The 18821-nt window shown below is 33.8% G+C and overlaps 1 protein-coding gene across 11 annotated transcripts; it reads left to right on the forward strand.

Moving 5' to 3' along the window:
- Positions 1-1700: 1700 nt before the first annotated feature.
- Positions 1701-18608, forward strand: LOC129285806 (uncharacterized). 11 transcript variants are annotated; one of them, XR_008587310.1, is made up of 8 exons: positions 1701-2165; positions 2298-2363; positions 9085-9335; positions 9414-9479; positions 10177-10242; positions 11241-16454; positions 16533-16598; positions 18359-18608. XR_008587310.1 is itself a non-coding variant. In XM_054921711.1 (8 exons), exons 1-8 carry the CDS (start codon positions 2046-2048, stop codon positions 18369-18371), a joined length of 714 nt encoding a protein of 237 aa, XP_054777686.1. In that variant the 5' UTR covers positions 1701-2045; the 3' UTR covers positions 18372-18608. The 11 variants fall into 11 exon arrangements, 1 of the variants encoding a protein (XP_054777686.1); XR_008587309.1 differs by having other exon boundaries at positions 11241-16400; XM_054921711.1 differs by lacking the exon at positions 11241-16454 and adding an exon at positions 17295-17360.
- Positions 18609-18821: the final 213 nt, after the last annotated feature.

An 18821-nucleotide genomic window follows, 5' to 3' on the forward strand; every position in this document is an offset into this window, starting at 1 on the left:
AAGATAAGATTTTAAGAAAAATTTTTATTTTCAAAACTCACTCTTTAGTAAGACTTGGTTAGAATGATTGACAAGCATGCACTACTAGAGAAAATGATATTAGTGACAACCAAATCCATCACTAAACAACAAATTCCATCACTAATTTTTGATTTAGTGACAAAAATTTTTATCGCTAAATCTGCCAGAAATATGGCATCACTAATCCATGTGATGGATATATGTCTGTCACTAATTTTGTGATAGAATTGCCCATCACTAATTATTTGTCATTGATTTTTTAGATCTTTTTTAAAGATGAAAAAAAATTATTGAAATTCTTCTTGCCTTCTCCAACCACCCACAACTTGAACCTATGACCTCAAGTGCTTTATATTGTTGATCATAATTGTTATTTCATAGAATGTGCCCTCCTTGGTTTGAACCCACAACCTCTAGCACTCCAAACCCTTAACATTTACTTTTTGCCAGTTTAGCTATAAGCAAACTTTAGTTTTAAAATTCACACTATTACAAAAAATGACATAAATGACAGCTTTTGTTTGCTTATAAATGAACCATCAATTATGACCCTATCATTTAAAGTTTCTCCAAATAAATAATGGTTATTTACTCATCATTTATTCCTTTGTATAAATGATGGTTAAATAACCTATTGTTCCTTTTGAAAGAATAAATGACGGGTGTTTAAAATACCTGTCATTTATTCTTATCATAAATAACTGGCAAATTTTTACAATAAATGACGGGTAAATATTTGCCCGTCATATATTGTTTTGTCACAATAAATGACGGGATTTGCCCGTCATTTATGATAATAATAAATGATGGGCAAATTTTTGCCCATTATTTATTGTGAATAAATGATGGGCGAATATTTGCCTGTCATATGTTCTATGGTGTTTTTTTTTTAAATAGAGGTTTGTTATTTGTAGCAATCTTTCTGTAATAACTATATAAATAATAACCAGACAGCAATTCCAAAATTTTTATACATGAATATCAATTAAAATTTAATTATAATCAATACAAAATGAAATAAAAACTAATCTCTTATTCTAATCTATCAAGCAATCAATGTATAGAATTTTTTAAAGGAAAGTAATTTACCAACTAATATTAAATAATGAATGAAAACTAGTAAAACTATAAACACTCATCCTACTTGCGCTAAATCTATTGATTCTCATCTTTGTGTAATGACCACACTTGGAATATGTACTGGCACCACTCTCCAATTACCTCATTTATTTGTACATACCCAAATTCTTCAATGCAGGAATCCTCATAGTACTGTAAAACATAAATTATCCATCATAAATTTATTTTAATAAATTATATTCATTAGCAATTATAAAGTGAAAATTAATTGTTGGCATACTATCATAGGAATTGTGCTCTCATTATGGATAATGATGTCTTTCATGAACCTCATAACACAAAAGCCTCAATCCAAGCTATTTTTCATTTGTCTTGGGCACTACAAATTAAAGAACCAATGAGTACATATTAATGCATTAAAAAATTATGAATATTTAAATTAAAAAATGATATTAATTACCTTTATTATATTCCAAGTGTAAGCTGCATCGAAATTTGTAAATGACCTTGGAATTGTTTGTTTAGTGTTTGTGTGGTACAACACAATTGCCCTAATAAAAAAAGAAAAAATATGTCAATATAAAAATAAACTGTGATAACCCATAAATTTTAAGTAAAATTAAGTATATAAGTTTGTATTTTAATAGTGATTATATTAATTCTTAGAACAAATATGACAATATGGAGTATTGGTGTAGTAGAAGAATGCATATACATCAACCATCAGGCCCCAAGTTCGAATCTGAACAAGGCCATAGGGAGTTTTATTTTTTTTCTGCCACTGTAAGAAATTACCAAATTATCCTCATCCTGATCAGATTTTTTTCTCTCTCTCTCTTTTATTCTTGTCTTCTTCGAGTCTTCTAGAGCAGAGGCAGCGTTGAGAGTCCGCACCAAACCCTTGCACTGCCTCTCATCGATCTCCGCACCCTCCTTCTCAACCAATGGCTACGTCGCTGTTCGTGTGGGTCGCTATCATCGGTGGCTTATCGCTGTTCTTCTGCCACTGCTGCGAATTCTTCCCCTGTCTCACAGTCGTTCCTCTGTCTCTGTCATTGTTTCAAGTATGCTGAATCTCTTTCTTTTTCCTTGTTGCTTCGTTGTGTGCAAAGGCTTGGGTGAGCTGAGATTTATTTTGCTTCTTGTTCATTTTATTATCATCGGTATGCTCATCCGTTCTTCATTAACTGTGACAGTCCTTCCGTCTTCACTGTTCGAAGTGCCTCCTCCTTTCTTGTTCGTGTGCTGTTGGTCTGTCTAAGGTAATAAGATAATCTCCTTTTTTTTTTCTTTAGAAAATCTCGCTGCGTGTGAATGGATGAAAAGGTAGAGTAATGCTGCAATTGTGTTCTGTCCTGTTGGCTGCTGCTACTAACGTAACTGGGAGAGAAGGAAAGAGTGTAAATTGAAAATGAATTTCTGGTTTAGTCTTGCTATGGGAATGTGGGAATTGGTGATTTAATTTCCTTAAGTTAAGACTGATTGGTCTAATAAAGAGAAGAAAATTAGGAAGCCAAATGTTTACTTATATCTGTTAAAGAATTGTGGGAGATAGAATCAAAGAGGAAGGAGTTAGTTTGAGCTTGAAAAAAAAAATTTAAGTATTATTGCTCATGAATTTGATTTGAAGATTTTAAAGAAAATTTGAGTATGAAATTAGTATCAACTATTTGAACTTTTAGGAGATACATGGTTGTGGATAAGTTTTGTGATAAAAGATGAGAATACTAGAAACTCTTATGAGTGGGTTGGAAATAATATATGGTTGGTACTTTGACAAAGGATTAAGGGGAGATGATATTTTATTCGAATAATGAGCCAAAGGGATTATTAAGTGTAAAAGTTTAAATTTTAAATTTTCCATAGCTAAATTTTTATAGTAGTAATGTTAGGAGGAAATAATTGGATTTATAGAAAGTTAGAAGGAAAAAAAAAGAGAATTTTATTTTAATTTACAGGGTATTTGGAGGAGGAGAAATTGGAACGATGGTTAGAGGTGAATTTGTAAATTCCCAAAATTTCAGGTAAGTGGATAGCGTCCCAACTGATATTTCATTAAAATCTCTTTTATTCAAATATTACATTTTTATGCAAATTCTTTTTTACGACAACAATGTGATTATGAGATATTTTGTTGATTAAATTACTTTATTTTGTGAAATTATTTTACCAGGATTGATCATTTTAGTTAATCAGTAAATGCAAGTTTGAATTCTAATTATGGGATTTCAATTTGGAAATTATTGAATTGTTACGGGAAAACGATTCATGCGAGTTTGACATTGGAAAGGAAAATTTGATTGAATGGTGATCAATTTCTCGCATGTTTGAAAATGGTTTTTACAAAGGGACTTTATATAGAACACTGGTTGCTAACGGCAGTTCCGTTAGCCCTTGGCGCGCCATGGTACACCTAGCTAGCAGGGTGTGTATAGGAGGTGCTAGCCCCATGCGATGGCCAACGCACGTGGAATGGAGGGATGGTTATTCGTGAGCATCGTACTCACGTTTGTTTCGTGGCTTAAAGCCGCGTTTGGTTAGCATTACCTTCGTGGACTGTGTGTCCACGTTTGTTTCGTGGCTTCAGCTGCGTTTAGTTATATACCCTCGTGGACTGTGTGTCCACGTTTGTCTTCGTGGCATGAGCCGCATTTGGTTATTTACCCTCGTGGATTGTGTGTCCACGTTTGTTTATTGTTCTGATAAGTCCCTAAAATTGTGAATTGGATTATTTAGTGATTTTATATATTCCATTGGTTTTTATTTAATAAATTATTTACAAAATATTTATTTCATTTTGTGCTTTCTTGAAATTAGATGATATTAACATTTGTTATGATAGTTCAATGGTTTAAGATTTTATTTAAAAGCTTATAGAGCTATTTTATTCTGAAGTTTATTGAATTTCCATGAAAGAAGTTGTCTCTTTAATTGTATAATTATTTTGAACTTTCTTGTTTATTCATGATCAATTAATTATTGTTGGGACGTTATTCACTGGAAAACTTATTTTTGGTCTCAGATTTGTTAGCTAACGCTGATCCTACCAACGACCTCTAAGGGCAATATAGCTACATTGGGTGGAAATTTTGTTTGGTACTGTCACTTTTTGATATAAATCTTTAAGTCGTATGTATTTTTAATTTAAAAGAAAGATTAGCTGCTCCACATAGATTGTTGTTAGGATTTTATTTTGATTTACATGCTGTTGTTGGCTGGAAGGAGCTAAGCTCCTGATTGATACTATTTTCAAGAAAATTTTGTTTTAGAATTTTCAGAAGATCGTATTTACAGAGGAGGTGCTATCAAAATTTTTTTTTAAAAAAAATGTTGAAGTCTGGTTATGACAATCAATATTAAAAGTGTTAGAATTTCTATATAATTTGATTATTTTTAAAATGGAAGGAATTTTTATTTTAAGGCTTACGGGAATGCATGATGTAGTTCGCACCCGTGCCAGTCACCCTCTATTTTCGAGACGTGACAGATTGGTATCAGAGCTAGGGTTTTTAGATATCTATGTGGAGCAAGAACTTTCTAGTGAGGTCTCAATTATCATTATAAACCCGGGCATAATTATAATTGAGGCATCATTAAAGGTTCTATAAGAAGTTTTCGAATATCGTTTGTTTCTTGTGATTGGTTTCTTTTGTTGTATAAAACTGTATTTGAAACTAAATATTTATTTTATCTCTTTTTATAGTAAATCATGCCACTCAAACATCTAATATCTACTAGGGGCTTTACTAGTAGACTTCTGGTAGAATTTTTTTATAGATGATGTGCCCTTGAGATGTAAAGGACGGCATTAGAATAGGATCAAGACTAGAGGTGGTTGAACCTTTGGGTTCCTCTAAGATATTCCTTCTAGAGATGAACGAATAAGTTTTCAGTCTGAGAAACAGGCTGTCCCTTCAACATATGTTGTGCTAAAGGGACCATTTGTAGTAAAGTTGTCAGAATTTTTAAAGCTAAATCCTCTTTCCTTTTAGGGAATCAATATACGAGAGGACCTAATATAATTTTCTTAAAGGAATTGAGAAGAGATGTTGGGGCCTTGAGGTGCCCTAATGTTCAGTATGTCAAATTTACAATGTTTTAGCCTTAAGAAGTAGTGAGCAGTTTAGCAATAATAGTAATAATGATAGTCCCACATCTGCATACAATTAGGATATTGTCTTTGTCATGGGAAGAGCTCAAAACTACCTTTCTGAATCGATATATGCCTTAAAGTACCAAAGATGCAAAAAGTTGAAGAGCTTTTAACTCTAAAATACAGTGAAGGAATGTCAATTATAGAAAATGATTAGAAGTTCACAGAGTTATCTTCTTTTGCTTCCTATATTGTACCAACTAAAAAGGAATGGATTAGCAGGTTTCTATATGGATTGTTAGTAAACATACATGATAATATATCACCTATGTTGGGTTGTGATGTTACTTATGCTGAGATTATTAATAGCGCATTGAGAATTGAAAATTGACATAAAGTAGAGGAAGCAATTTCTAAGAAATGCAAGAGAGAGAACAATGAGAAATTTCCTAGTTCTTTCTCCAAAAGTCATCAATTTTTAGGTCAATCTCACTTTCGTGCCATGTAGTCTAGATGTAGATCATATGGTTTGTCATCAGCAAGTACTCTTATCGTGAGATCTAATCCTAGCCATGTTAGGCCTCGAGCCTAGTCAGTTCCAAATCCTAAATCAATCGGGTTACATTAGAGTTCTTTGTGCTAGTTATGAGAAATATTATTTAAGGACCATGCAATGAGTGTTTGGTGCATGCTTTGAATGCTGGCAAATGAGTGATTTGAGAAGAAATATATTCCGTCAATCTCAAGTCATGGGTTAGTTCAACTTCCTTCACGTCCTACTTCATCTTTAGTCCTACTTATTAGGACCACCTTACTTTAGTCAGTAAGGGTATGTTTGGAAGAGGAAATGAGAAGTGAGGATAGTCTTCTTCAAGGAAAAGACTAGCGAGAGTTTATGCTATAACGAGACAGGTGCTAGAGTTTTAAATGATGTTGCTACATGTGAAACTCCTTTTATATTACAAGGGAGTTTTATAGAAAGATCATCTAATTTAATTTTAGCCTGGAAAGCCTAACGGTTATTGCAAAAGGGTTGTCAAGGGTTCTTAATAGTGGTCAGAGATATTGAAGAGCCCATTGTAAGTTGGATCGAGTTCCAATTGTTCAAGAATTTCTAGATGTTCTTTTTCAAAAGAATTACCTAGACTACCACATGATTGGGAGATTGAATTGCCCATTGACTTGGTTTTTGATACTCAATCATTTATTATTCTGCTTTATAGAATGGCAACTATTGAGCTAATAGAACTTAAAATTCAATTGCAAGAAGTATTAGATAAGGAATTTATCCGACCTGGCATATCTCCTTAGGAAGCACTAGTATTCTTTGTAAGTAAAAAGGATGGGTCATTAAGACTTTGCATCGATTATCAATAGTTTAATAAAGTGACAGTGAAAAATAAGTACCCACTATCCCGAATCGATGATCTTTTTGATCAGTCGCAAGGAGCCCAGTGTTTTTCAAAAAAAAAAAATAGACTTGCGTTCGGGTTATCATCAATTAAAGATCAAAGAGGACATACCTAAGATTTCATTTAGAACTTGATATGATCATTACAAATTCCTTGTAATGTCATTTAACTTAACTAATGCACTGGCAGCGTTCATGGTAAATCAGGTGTTTAGACCATTCCTCGATAAGTTCGTGATCATTTTTATTGATGATATTTTGATATATTCAAAGAGCCCAGAAGAGCATGAACATCATTTGCGGCTTGTTTTACAGATGTTGAGGGAGTAACAACTTTATGCCAAGTTCTCTAAATATGAATTTTGGCTTGATAAAGTGATCTTTTTGGGACATGTTTCTAAAGACGGTATTCAGGTGGATCCAAGTAAAGTAGAAGCAGTGCATAATTGGCCACAGCGTACTACAATTACAGAAATTCATAATTTCTTGGGTCTTGCAGGATACTATCATCGTTTTGTCAAAGACCTTTGAAAAAAAAAATAAATAAAATAATAACTGCTCTGCTGACGAGATTGACTTATAAGAATGTATAGTTTGAATAGGACGACAAGTATGAAGATATTTTTGAAAATTGAAGGAGTGTTTAACTTCAGCACCAATCTTGATTTTACCATCAGGCAGCGGAGGGTATGCAATTTATTGTGATGCTTCTCGTGTGGGTCTAGGGCGTGTCTTAATGCAACATGGGTGAGTTATTGCTTATGCTTTAAGGAAACTTAAGGAGCAAAAGGAGCTTAATCGTAGACAAAAGAGATGGATGGAGTTACTTAAGGATTATGCTTGTTTAATTCTTTATCATCCTGTCAAGACAAATGTCATAACTGATGTGTTAAGTAGAAAGCCAATGAGTAGCTTAGTGCATATGACTTTGGCAAGAAGGCCTTTAGTGCAAGAAATTATTAAGTTTGAGTAGAGTGGAGTAAAGTTTGAAATTATTGATAAGGTAGCATTTTTAACTCATGCACAAGCTCGTTCTTCTTTAATAGATCAGATTAAGAGTGCTCAATTCTTGGGTCCAAAGTTATGCAAGTTAAAGGAAGCAGTCGTAGCAGGAAGTAACACTAAGTTCGAAGTTGACCAGGAAGAGAGTATGGTTCTATTTATGTTATTGTTGATAGATGGACTAAATAAGCTCATTTCATTCCAGCGAAGATGACTTATAATGTCGATAAGTATGTTTAATTGTATATTGATGAAATTGTTCGATTGTATGGAGTCCCAGTATCCATAATTTCTGATGAAAGTTCTCAGTTTACTTCTCGGTCCTAGAGATCATTCCAAGATGCTTTAGGTACTCAACTAAATCTGAATACTACTTTTCATCCACAAACATATGGCCAGTCTGAGAGAACCATTCAAATACTTGAGTATATCCTAAGGTCTTGTATTTTAGATTTTGGTGGTAGTTGGGATCGTTACTTAGCATTAGTAGAGTTTGCCAACAATATCAGTTATCAAGTTAGTATACAAATGGCTTCATATGAGGCACTTTATGACAGATTATAGATAATGTAGATCTCATAATGGATGATTTGATGTTGGTGATGCTAAGCTTTTGGAACCAGATTTGGTGCAAGATGCCATTAAGAAAGTGGAAATAATTAGAGAAAGATTAATAACAGCTTAGATTCGATAGAAGTCTTATGTTGATAACCAATATTGAGAGTTAGAATTTATGGTCAAGGATAAAGTATTTCTTAAAGTGTCTCCTATGAAAAGAGTGATGAGATTTTGGAAGAGATGTAAACTGAGCCCAAGGTATATGGGCCCATTTGAAATCTTAGAGAGAATTGGTGCAATTGTTTATCGTTTGGCATTATTGTTTTAATTATCAGGTATTTATCTAGTTTTCATGTATCAATGCTACAGAAATATTATATGACTCTTCTCATGTGATAGAAACTAAACGGATTCAGATAGGCCCCGACTTAATCTTACAAGGCAGTTCCTGTGGCCATTTTGGATAGACAAGTAAAGAAATTACTTTGGTGAAAGTGTTGTGGCGTAATCATTCTTAAAAAAAAAAAAAGTTACATGGGAAGTCAAAAGTGATATGTGTGTTAGTATCCACATCTATTTGAGGATTGAGGCAAGCACAAATTTAAATTCGGAGGACCAAATTTCCTAAGGGGGGGAGAATGTGATAACCCATAAATTTTAAGTAAAATTAAGTATATAAGTTTGTATTTTAATAGTGATTATATTAATTCTTAGAACAAATATGACAATATGGAGTATTGGTGTAGTGGAAGAATGCATATACATCAACCATCAGGTTCCAAGTTCGAATCTGAACAAGACCATATGGAGTTTTATTTTTTTTCTGTCACTGTAAGAAATTACCAAATTATCCTCATCCTGATCAGATTTTTTTCTCTCTCTCTCTCTCTTTTATTCTTGTCTTCTTCGAGTCTTCTAGAGCAGAGGCAGAGTTGAGAGTCCGCACCAAACCCTTGCACTGCCTCTCATCGATCTCCGCACCCTCCTTCTCAACCAATGGCTACGTCGCTGTTCGTGTGGGTCGCTATCATCGGTGGCTTATCGCTGTTCTTTTGCCACTGCTGCGAATTCTTCCCCTGTCTCACAGTCGTTCCTCTGTCTCTGTCATTGTTTCAAGTATGCTGAATCTCTTTCTTTTTCCTTGTTGCTTCGTTGTGTGCAAAGGCTTGGGTGAGCTGAGATTTATTTTGCTTCTTGTTCATTTTATTATCATCGGTATGCTCATCCGTTCTTCATTAACTGTGACAGTCCTTCCGTCTTCACTGTTCGAAGTGCCTCCTCCTTTCTTGTTCGTGTGCTGTTGGTCTGTCTAAGGTAATAAGATAATCTCCTTTTTTTTTTCTTTAGAAAATCTCGCTGCGTGTGAATGGATGAAAAGGTAGAGTAATGCTGCAATTGTGTTCTGTCCTGTTGGCTGCTGTTACTAACGTAACTGGGAGAGAAGGAAAGAGTGTAAATTGAAAATGAATTTCTGGTTTAGTCTTGCTATGGGAATGTGGGAATTGGTGATTTAATTTCCTTAAGTTAAGACTGATTGGTCTAATAAAGAGAAGAAAATTAGGAAGCCAAATGTTTACTTATATCTGTTAAAGAATTGTGGGAGATAGAATCAAAGAGGAAGGAGTTAGTTTGAGCTTGAAAAAAAAAATTTAAGTATTATTGCTCATGAATTTGATTTGAAGATTTTAAAGAAAATTTGAGTATGAAATTAGTATCAACTATTTGAACTTTTAGGAGATACATGGTTGTGGATAAGTTTTGTGATAAAAGATGAGAATACTAGAAACTCTTATGAGTGGGTTGGAAATAATATATGGTTGGTACTTTGACAAAGGATTAAGGGGAGATGATATTTTATTCGAATAATGAGCCAAAGGGATTATTAAGTGTAAAAGTTTAAATTTTAAATTTTCCATAGCTAAATTTTTATAGTAGTAATGTTAGGAGGAAATAATTGGATTTATAGAAAGTTAGAAGGAAAAAAAAAAGAGAATTTTATTTTAATTTACAGGGTATTTGGAGGAGGAGAAATTGGAACGATGGTTAGAGGTGAATTTGTAAATTCCCAAAATTTCAGGTAAGTGGATAGCGTCCCAACTGATATTTCATTAAAATCTCTTTTATTCAAATATTACATTTTTATGCAAATTCTTTTTTACGACAACAATGTGATTATGAGATATTTTGTTGATTAAATTACTTTATTTTGTGAAATTATTTTACCAGGATTGATCATTTTAGTTAATCAGTAAATGCAAGTTTGAATTCTAATTATGGGATTTCAATTTGGAAATTATTGAATTGTTACGGGAAAACGATTCATGCGAGTTTGACATTGGAAAGGAAAATTTGATTGAATGGTGATCAATTTCTCGCATGTTTGAAAATGGTTTTTACAAAGGGACTTTATATAGAACACTGGTTGCTAACGGCAGTTCCGTTAGCCCTTGGCGCGCCATGGTACACCTAGCTAGCAGGGTGTGTATAGGAGGTGCTAGCCCCATGCGATGGCCAACGCACGTGGAATGGAGGGATGGTTATTCGTGAGCATCGTACTCACGTTTGTTTCGTGGCTTAAAGCCGCGTTTGGTTAGCATTACCTTCGTGGACTGTGTGTCCACGTTTGTTTCGTGGCTTCAGCTGCGTTTAGTTATATACCCTCGTGGACTGTGTGTCCACGTTTGTCTTCGTGGCATGAGCCGCATTTGGTTATTTACCCTCGTGGATTGTGTGTCCACGTTTGTTTATTGTTCTGATAAGTCCCTAAAATTGTGAATTGGATTATTTAGTGATTTTATATATTCCATTGGTTTTTATTTAATAAATTATTTACAAAATATTTATTTCATTTTGTGCTTTCTTGAAATTAGATGATATTAACATTTGTTATGATAGTTCAATGGTTTAAGATTTTATTTAAAAGCTTATAGAGCTATTTTATTCTGAAGTTTATTGAATTTCCATGAAAGAAGTTGTCTCTTTAATTGTATAATTATTTTGAACTTTCTTGTTTATTCATGATCAATTAATTATTGTTGGGACGTTATTCACTGGAAAACTTATTTTTGGTCTCAGATTTGTTAGCTAACGCTGATCCTACCAACGACCTCTGAAGGGCAATATAGCTACATTGGGTGGAAATTTTGTTTGGTACTGTCACTTTTTGATATAAATCTTTAAGTCGTATGTATTTTTAATTTAAAAGAAAGATTAGCTGCTCCACATAGATTGTTGTTAGGATTTTATTTTGATTTACATGCTGTTGTTGGCTGGAAGGAGCTAAGCTCCTGATTGATACTATTTTCAAGAAAATTTTGTTTTAGAATTTTCAGAAGATCGTATTTACAGAGGAGGTGCTATCAAAATTTTTTTTTAAAAAAAATGTTGAAGTCTGGTTATGACAATCAATATTAAAAGTGTTAGAATTTCTATATAATTTGATTATTTTTAAAATGGAAGGAATTTTTATTTTAAGGCTTACGGGAATGCATGATGTAGTTCGCACCCGTGCCAGTCACCCTCTATTTTCGAGACGTGACAGATTGGTATCAGAGCTAGGGTTTTTAGATATCTATGTGGAGCAAGAACTTTCTAGTGAGGTCTCAATTATCATTATGAACCCGGGCATAATTATAATTGAGGCATCATTAAAGGTTCTATAAGAAGTTTTCGAATATCGTTTGTTTCTTGTGATTGGTTTCTTTTGTTGTATAAAACTGTATTTGAAACTAAATATTTATTTTATCTCTTTTTATAGTAAATCATGCCACTCAAACATCTAATATCTACTAGGGGCTTTACTAGTAGACTTCTGGTAGAATTTTTTTATAGATGATGTGCCCTTGAGATGTAAAGGACGGCATTAGAATAGGATCAAGACTAGAGGTGGTTGAACCTTTGGGTTCCTCTAAGATATTCCTTCTAGAGATGAACGAATAAGTTTTCAGTCTGAGAAACAGGCTGTCCCTTCAACATATGTTGTGCTAAAGGGACCATTTGTAGTAAAGTTGTCAGAATTTTTAAAGCTAAATCCTCTTTCCTTTTAGGGAATCAATATACGAGAGGACCTAATATAATTTTCTTAAAGGAATTGAGAAGAGATGTTGGGGCCTTGAGGTGCCCTAATGTTCAGTATGTCAAATTTACAATGTTTTAGCCTTAAGAAGTAGTGAGCAGTTTAGCAATAATAGTAATAATGATAGTCCCACATCTGCATACAATTAGGATATTGTCTTTGTCATGGGAAGAGCTCAAAACTACCTTTCTGAATCGATATATGCCTTAAAGTACCAAAGATGCAAAAAGTTGAAGAGCTTTTAACTCTAAAATACAGTGAAGGAATGTCAATTATAGAAAATGATTAGAAGTTCACAGAGTTATCTTCTTTTGCTTCCTATATTGTACCAACTAAAAAGGAATGGATTAGCAGGTTTCTATATGGATTGTTAGTAAACATACATGATAATATATCACCTATGTTGGGTTGTGATGTTACTTATGCTGAGATTATTAATAGCGCATTGAGAATTGAAAATTGACATAAAGTAGAGGAAGCAATTTCTAAGAAATGCAAGAGAGAGAACAATGAGAAATTTCCTAGTTCTTTCTCCAAAAGTCATCAATTTTTAGGTCAATCTCACTTTCGTGCCATGTAGTCTAGATGTAGATCATATGGTTTGTCATCAGCAAGTACTCTTATCGTGAGATCTAATCCTAGCCATGTTAGGCCTCGAGCCTAGTCAGTTCCAAATCCTAAATCAATCGGGTTACATTAGAGTTCTTTGTGCTAGTTATGAGAAATATTATTTAAGGACCATGCAATGAGTGTTTGGTGCATGCTTTGAATGCTGGCAAATGAGTGATTTGAGAAGAAATATATTCCGTCAATCTCAAGTCATGGGTTAGTTCAACTTCCTTCACGTCCTACTTCATCTTTAGTCCTACTTATTAGGACCACCTTACTTTAGTCAGTAAGGGTATGTTTGGAAGAGGAAATGAGAAGTGAGGATAGTCTTCTTCAAGGAAAAGACTAGCGAGAGTTTATGCTATAACGAGACAGGTGCTAGAGTTTTAAATGATGTTGCTACATGTGAAACTCCTTTTATATTACAAGGGAGTTTTATAGAAAGATCATCTAATTTAATTTTAGCCTGGAAAGCCTAACGGTTATTGCAAAAGGGTTGTCAAGGGTTCTTAATAGTGGTCAGAGATATTGAAGAGCCCATTGTAAGTTGGATCGAGTTCCAATTGTTCAAGAATTTCTAGATGTTCTTTTTCAAAAGAATTACCTAGACTACCACATGATTGGGAGATTGAATTGCCCATTGACTTGGTTTTTGATACTCAATCATTTATTATTCTGCTTTATAGAATGGCAACTATTGAGCTAATAGAACTTAAAATTCAATTGCAAGAAGTATTAGATAAGGAATTTATCCGACCTGGCATATCTCCTTAGGAAGCACTAGTATTCTTTGTAAGTAAAAAGGATGGGTCATTAAGACTTTGCATCGATTATCAATAGTTTAATAAAGTGACAGTGAAAAATAAGTACCCACTATCCCGAATCGATGATCTTTTTGATCAGTCGCAAGGAGCCCAGTGTTTTTCAAAAAAAAAAAATAGACTTGCGTTCGGGTTATCATCAATTAAAGATCAAAGAGGACATACCTAAGATTTCATTTAGAACTTGATATGATCATTACAAATTCCTTGTAATGTCATTTAACTTAACTAATGCACTGGCAGCGTTCATGGTAAATCAGGTGTTTAGACCATTCCTCGATAAGTTCGTGATCATTTTTATTGATGATATTTTGATATATTCAAAGAGCCCAGAAGAGCATGAACATCATTTGCGGCTTGTTTTACAGATGTTGAGGGAGTAACAACTTTATGCCAAGTTCTCTAAATATGAATTTTGGCTTGATAAAGTGATCTTTTTGGGACATGTTTCTAAAGACGGTATTCAGGTGGATCCAAGTAAAGTAGAAGCAGTGCATAATTGGCCACAGCGTACTACAATTACAGAAATTCATAATTTCTTGGGTCTTGCAGGATACTATCATCGTTTTGTCAAAGACCTTTGAAAAAAAAAATAAATAAAATAATAACTGCTCTGCTGACGAGATTGACTTATAAGAATGTATAGTTTGAATAGGACGACAAGTATGAAGATATTTTTGAAAATTGAAGGAGTGTTTAACTTCAGCACCAATCTTGATTTTACCATCAGGCAGCGGAGGGTATGCAATTTATTGTGATGCTTCTCGTGTGGGTCTAGGGCGTGTCTTAATGCAACATGGGTGAGTTATTGCTTATGCTTTAAGGAAACTTAAGGAGCAAAAGGAGCTTAATCGTAGACAAAAGAGATGGATGGAGTTACTTAAGGATTATGCTTGTTTAATTCTTTATCATCCTGTCAAGACAAATGTCATAACTGATGTGTTAAGTAGAAAGCCAATGAGTAGCTTAGTGCATATGACTTTGGCAAGAAGGCCTTTAGTGCAAGAAATTATTAAGTTTGAGTAGAGTGGAGTAAAGTTTGAAATTATTGATAAGGTAGCATTTTTAACTCATGCACAAGCTCGTTCTTCTTTAATAGATCAGATTAAGAGTGCTCAATTCTTGGGTCCAAAGTTATGCAAGTTAAAGGAAGCAGTCGTAGCAGGAAGTAACACTAAGTTCGAAGTTGACCAGGAAGAGAGTATGGTTCTATTTATGTTATTGTTGATAGATGGACTAAATAAGCTCATTTCATTCCAGCGAAGATGACTTATAATGTCGATAAGTATGTTTAATTGTATATTGATGAAATTGTTCGATTGTATGGAGTCCCAGTATCCATAATTTCTGATGAAAGTTCTCAGTTTACTTCTCGGTCCTAGAGATCATTCCAAGATGCTTTAGGTACTCAACTAAATCTGAATACTACTTTTCATCCACAAACATATGGCCAGTCTGAGAGAACCATTCAAATACTTGAGTATATCCTAAGGTCTTGTATTTTAGATTTTGGTGGTAGTTGGGATCGTTACTTAGCATTAGTAGAGTTTGCCAACAATATCAGTTATCAAGTTAGTATACAAATGGCTTCATATGAGGCACTTTATGACAGATTATAGATAATGTAGATCTCATAATGGATGATTTGATGTTGGTGATGCTAAGCTTTTGGAACCAGATTTGGTGCAAGATGCCATTAAGAAAGTGGAAATAATTAGAGAAAGATTAATAACAGCTTAGATTCGATAGAAGTCTTATGTTGATAACCAATATTGAGAGTTAGAATTTATGGTCAAGGATAAAGTATTTCTTAAAGTGTCTCCTATGAAAAGAGTGATGAGATTTTGGAAGAGATGTAAACTGAGCCCAAGGTATATGGGCCCATTTGAAATCTTAGAGAGAATTGGTGCAATTGTTTATCGTTTGGCATTATTGTTTTAATTATCAGGTATTTATCTAGTTTTCATGTATCAATGCTACAGAAATATTATATGACTCTTCTCATGTGATAGAAACTAAACGGATTCAGATAGGCCCCGACTTAATCTTACAAGGCAGTTCCTGTGGCCATTTTGGATAGACAAGTAAAGAAATTACTTTGGTGAAAGTGTTGTGGCGTAATCATTCTTTAAAAAAAAAAAAAGTTACATGGGAAGTCAAAAGTGATATGTGTGTTAGTATCCACATCTATTTGAGGATTGAGGCAAGCACAAATTTAAATTCGGAGGACCAAATTTCCTAAGGGGGGGAGAATGTGATAACCCATAAATTTTAAGTAAAATTAAGTATATAAGTTTGTATTTTAATAGTGATTATATTAATTCTTAGAACAAATGTGACAATATGGAGTATTGGTGTAGTGGAAGAATGCATATACATCAACCATCAGGTTCCAAGTTCGAATCTGAACAAGACCATAGGGAGTTTTATTTTTTTTCTGTCACTGTAAGAAATTACCAAATTATCCTCATCCTGATCAGATTTTTTTCTCTCTCTCTCTCTCTTTTATTCTTGTCTTCTTCGAGTCTTCTAGAGCAGAGGCAGAGTTGAGAGTCCGCACCAAACCCTTGCACTGCCTCTCATCGATCTCCGCACCCTCCTTCTCAACCAATGGCTACGTCGCTGTTCGTGTGGGTCGCTATCATCGGTGGCTTATCGCTGTTCTTTTGCCACTGCTGCGAATTCTTCCCCTGTCTCACAGTCGTTCCTCTGTCTCTGTCATTGTTTCAAGTATGCTGAATCTCTTTCTTTTTCCTTGTTGCTTCGTTGTGTGCAAAGGCTTGGGTGAGCTGAGATTTATTTTGCTTCTTGTTCATTTTATTATCATCGGTATGCTCATCCGTTCTTCATTAACTGTGACAGTCCTTCCGTCTTCACTGTTCGAAGTGCCTCCTCCTTTCTTGTTCGTGTGCTGTTGGTCTGTCTAAGGTAATAAGATAATCTCCTTTTTTTTTTCTTTAGAAAATCTCGCTGCGTGTGAATGGATGAAAAGGTAGAGTAATGCTGCAATTGTGTTCTGTCCTGTTGGCTGCTGTTACTAACGTAACTGGGAGAGAAGGAAAGAGTGTAAATTGAAAATGAATTTCTGGTTTAGTCTTGCTATGGGAATGTGGGAATTGGTGATTTAATTTCCTTAAGTTAAGACTGATTGGTCTAATAAAGAGAAGAAAATTAGGAAGCCAAATGTTTACTTATATCTGTTAAAGAATTGTGGGAGATAGAATCAAAGAGGAAGGAGTTAGTTTGAGCTTGAAAAAAAAAATTTAAGTATTATTGCTCATGAATTTGATTTGAAGATTTTAAAGAAAATTTGAGTATGAAATTAGTATCAACTATTTGAACTTTTAGGAGATACATGGTTGTGGATAAGTTTTGTGATAAAAGATGAGAATACTAGAAACTCTTATGAGTGGGTTGGAAATAATATATGGTTGGTACTTTGACAAAGGATTAAGGGGAGATGATATTTTATTCGAATAATGAGCCAAAGGGATTATTAAGTGTAAAAGTTTAAATTTTAAATTTTCCATAGCTAAATTTTTATAGTAGTAATGTTAGGAGGAAATAATTGGATTTATAGAAAGTTAGAAGGAAAAAAAAAGAGAATTTTATTTTAATTTACAGGGTATTTGGAGGAGGAGAAATTGGAACGATGGTTAGAGGTGAATTTGTAAATTCCCAAAATTTCAGGTAAGTGGATAGCGTCCCAACTGATATTTCATTAAAATCTCTTTTATTCAAATATTACATTTTTATGCAAATTCTTTTTTACGACAACAATGTGATTATGAGATATTTTGTTGATTAAATTACTTTATTTTGTGAAATTATTTTACCAGGATTGATCATTTTAGTTAATCAGTAAATGCAAGTTTGAATTCTAATTATGGGATTTCAATTTGGAAATTATTGAATTGTTACGGGAAAACGATTCATGCGAGTTTGACATTGGAAAGGAAAATTTGATTGAATGGTGATCAATTTCTCGCATGTTTGAAAATGGTTTTTACAAAGGGACTTTATATAGAACACTGGTTGCTAACGGCAGTTCCGTTAGCCCTTGGCGCGCCATGGTACACCTAGCTAGCAGGGTGTGTATAGGAGGTGCTAGCCCCATGCGATGGCCAACGCACGTGGAATGGAGGGATGGTTATTCGTGAGCATCGTACTCACGTTTGTTTCGTGGCTTAAAGCCGCGTTTGGTTAGCATTACCTTCGTGGACTGTGTGTCCACGTTTGTTTCGTGGCTTCAGCTGCGTTTAGTTATATACCCTCGTGGACTGTGTGTCCACGTTTGTCTTCGTGGCATGAGCCGCATTTGGTTATTTACCCTCGTGGATTGTGTGTCCACGTTTGTTTATTGTTCTGATAAGTCCCTAAAATTGTGAATTGGATTATTTAGTGATTTTATATATTCCATTGGTTTTTATTTAATAAATTATTTACAAAATATTTATTTCATTTTGTGCTTTCTTGAAATTAGATGATATTAACATTTGTTATGATAGTTCAATGGTTTAAGATTTTATTTAAAAGCTTATAGAGCTATTTTATTCTGAAGTTTATTGAATTTCCATGAAAGAAGTTGTCTCTTTAATTGTATAATTATTTTGAACTTTCTTGTTTATTCATGATCAATTAATTATTGTTGGGACGTTATTCACTGGAAAACTTATTTTTGGTCTCAGATTTGTTAGCTAACGCTGATCCTACCAACGACCTCTGAAGGGCAATATAGCTACATTGGGTGGAAATTTTGTTTGGTACTGTCACTTTTTGATATAAATCTTTAAGTCGTATGTATTTTTAATTTAAAAGAAAGATTAGCTGCTCCACATAGATTGTTGTTAGGATTTTATTTTGATTTACATGCTGTTGTTGGCTGGAAGGAGCTAAGCTCCTGATTGATACTATTTTCAAGAAAATTTTGTTTTAGAATTTTCAGAAGATCGTATTTACAGAGGAGGTGCTATCAAAATTTTTTTTTAAAAAAAATGTTGAAGTCTGGTTATGACAATCAATATTAAAAGTGTTAGAATTTCTATATAATTTGATTATTTTTAAAATGGAAGGAATTTTTATTTTAAGGCTTACGGGAATGCATGATGTAGTTCGCACCCGTGCCAGTCACCCTCTATTTTCGAGGCGTGA

This window comes from Prosopis cineraria, unplaced genomic scaffold (assembly GCF_029017545.1).
Source record: "Prosopis cineraria cultivar Desert tree isolate PC_DT_omini unplaced genomic scaffold, ASM2901754v1 PC11, whole genome shotgun sequence".
Classification (NCBI taxonomy): domain Eukaryota; kingdom Viridiplantae; phylum Streptophyta; class Magnoliopsida; order Fabales; family Fabaceae; genus Prosopis; species Prosopis cineraria.

Excerpts from the sequence above, each read along its gene's own strand:
- LOC129285806 (XM_054921711.1), top strand. The coding sequence starts at position 2,046 with ATGGCTACGTCGCTGTTCGTGTGGGTCGCTATCATCGGTGGCTTATCG. Across the intron at positions 2,364-9,084 it reads GTGCTGTTGGTCTGTCTAAG|AGCAGAGGCAGAGTTGAGAG; the intron begins GTAATAAGATAA and ends CGAGTCTTCTAG. Across the intron at positions 16,599-17,294 it reads GTGCTGTTGGTCTGTCTAAG|GGTATTTGGAGGAGGAGAAA; the intron begins GTAATAAGATAA and ends TTTAATTTACAG.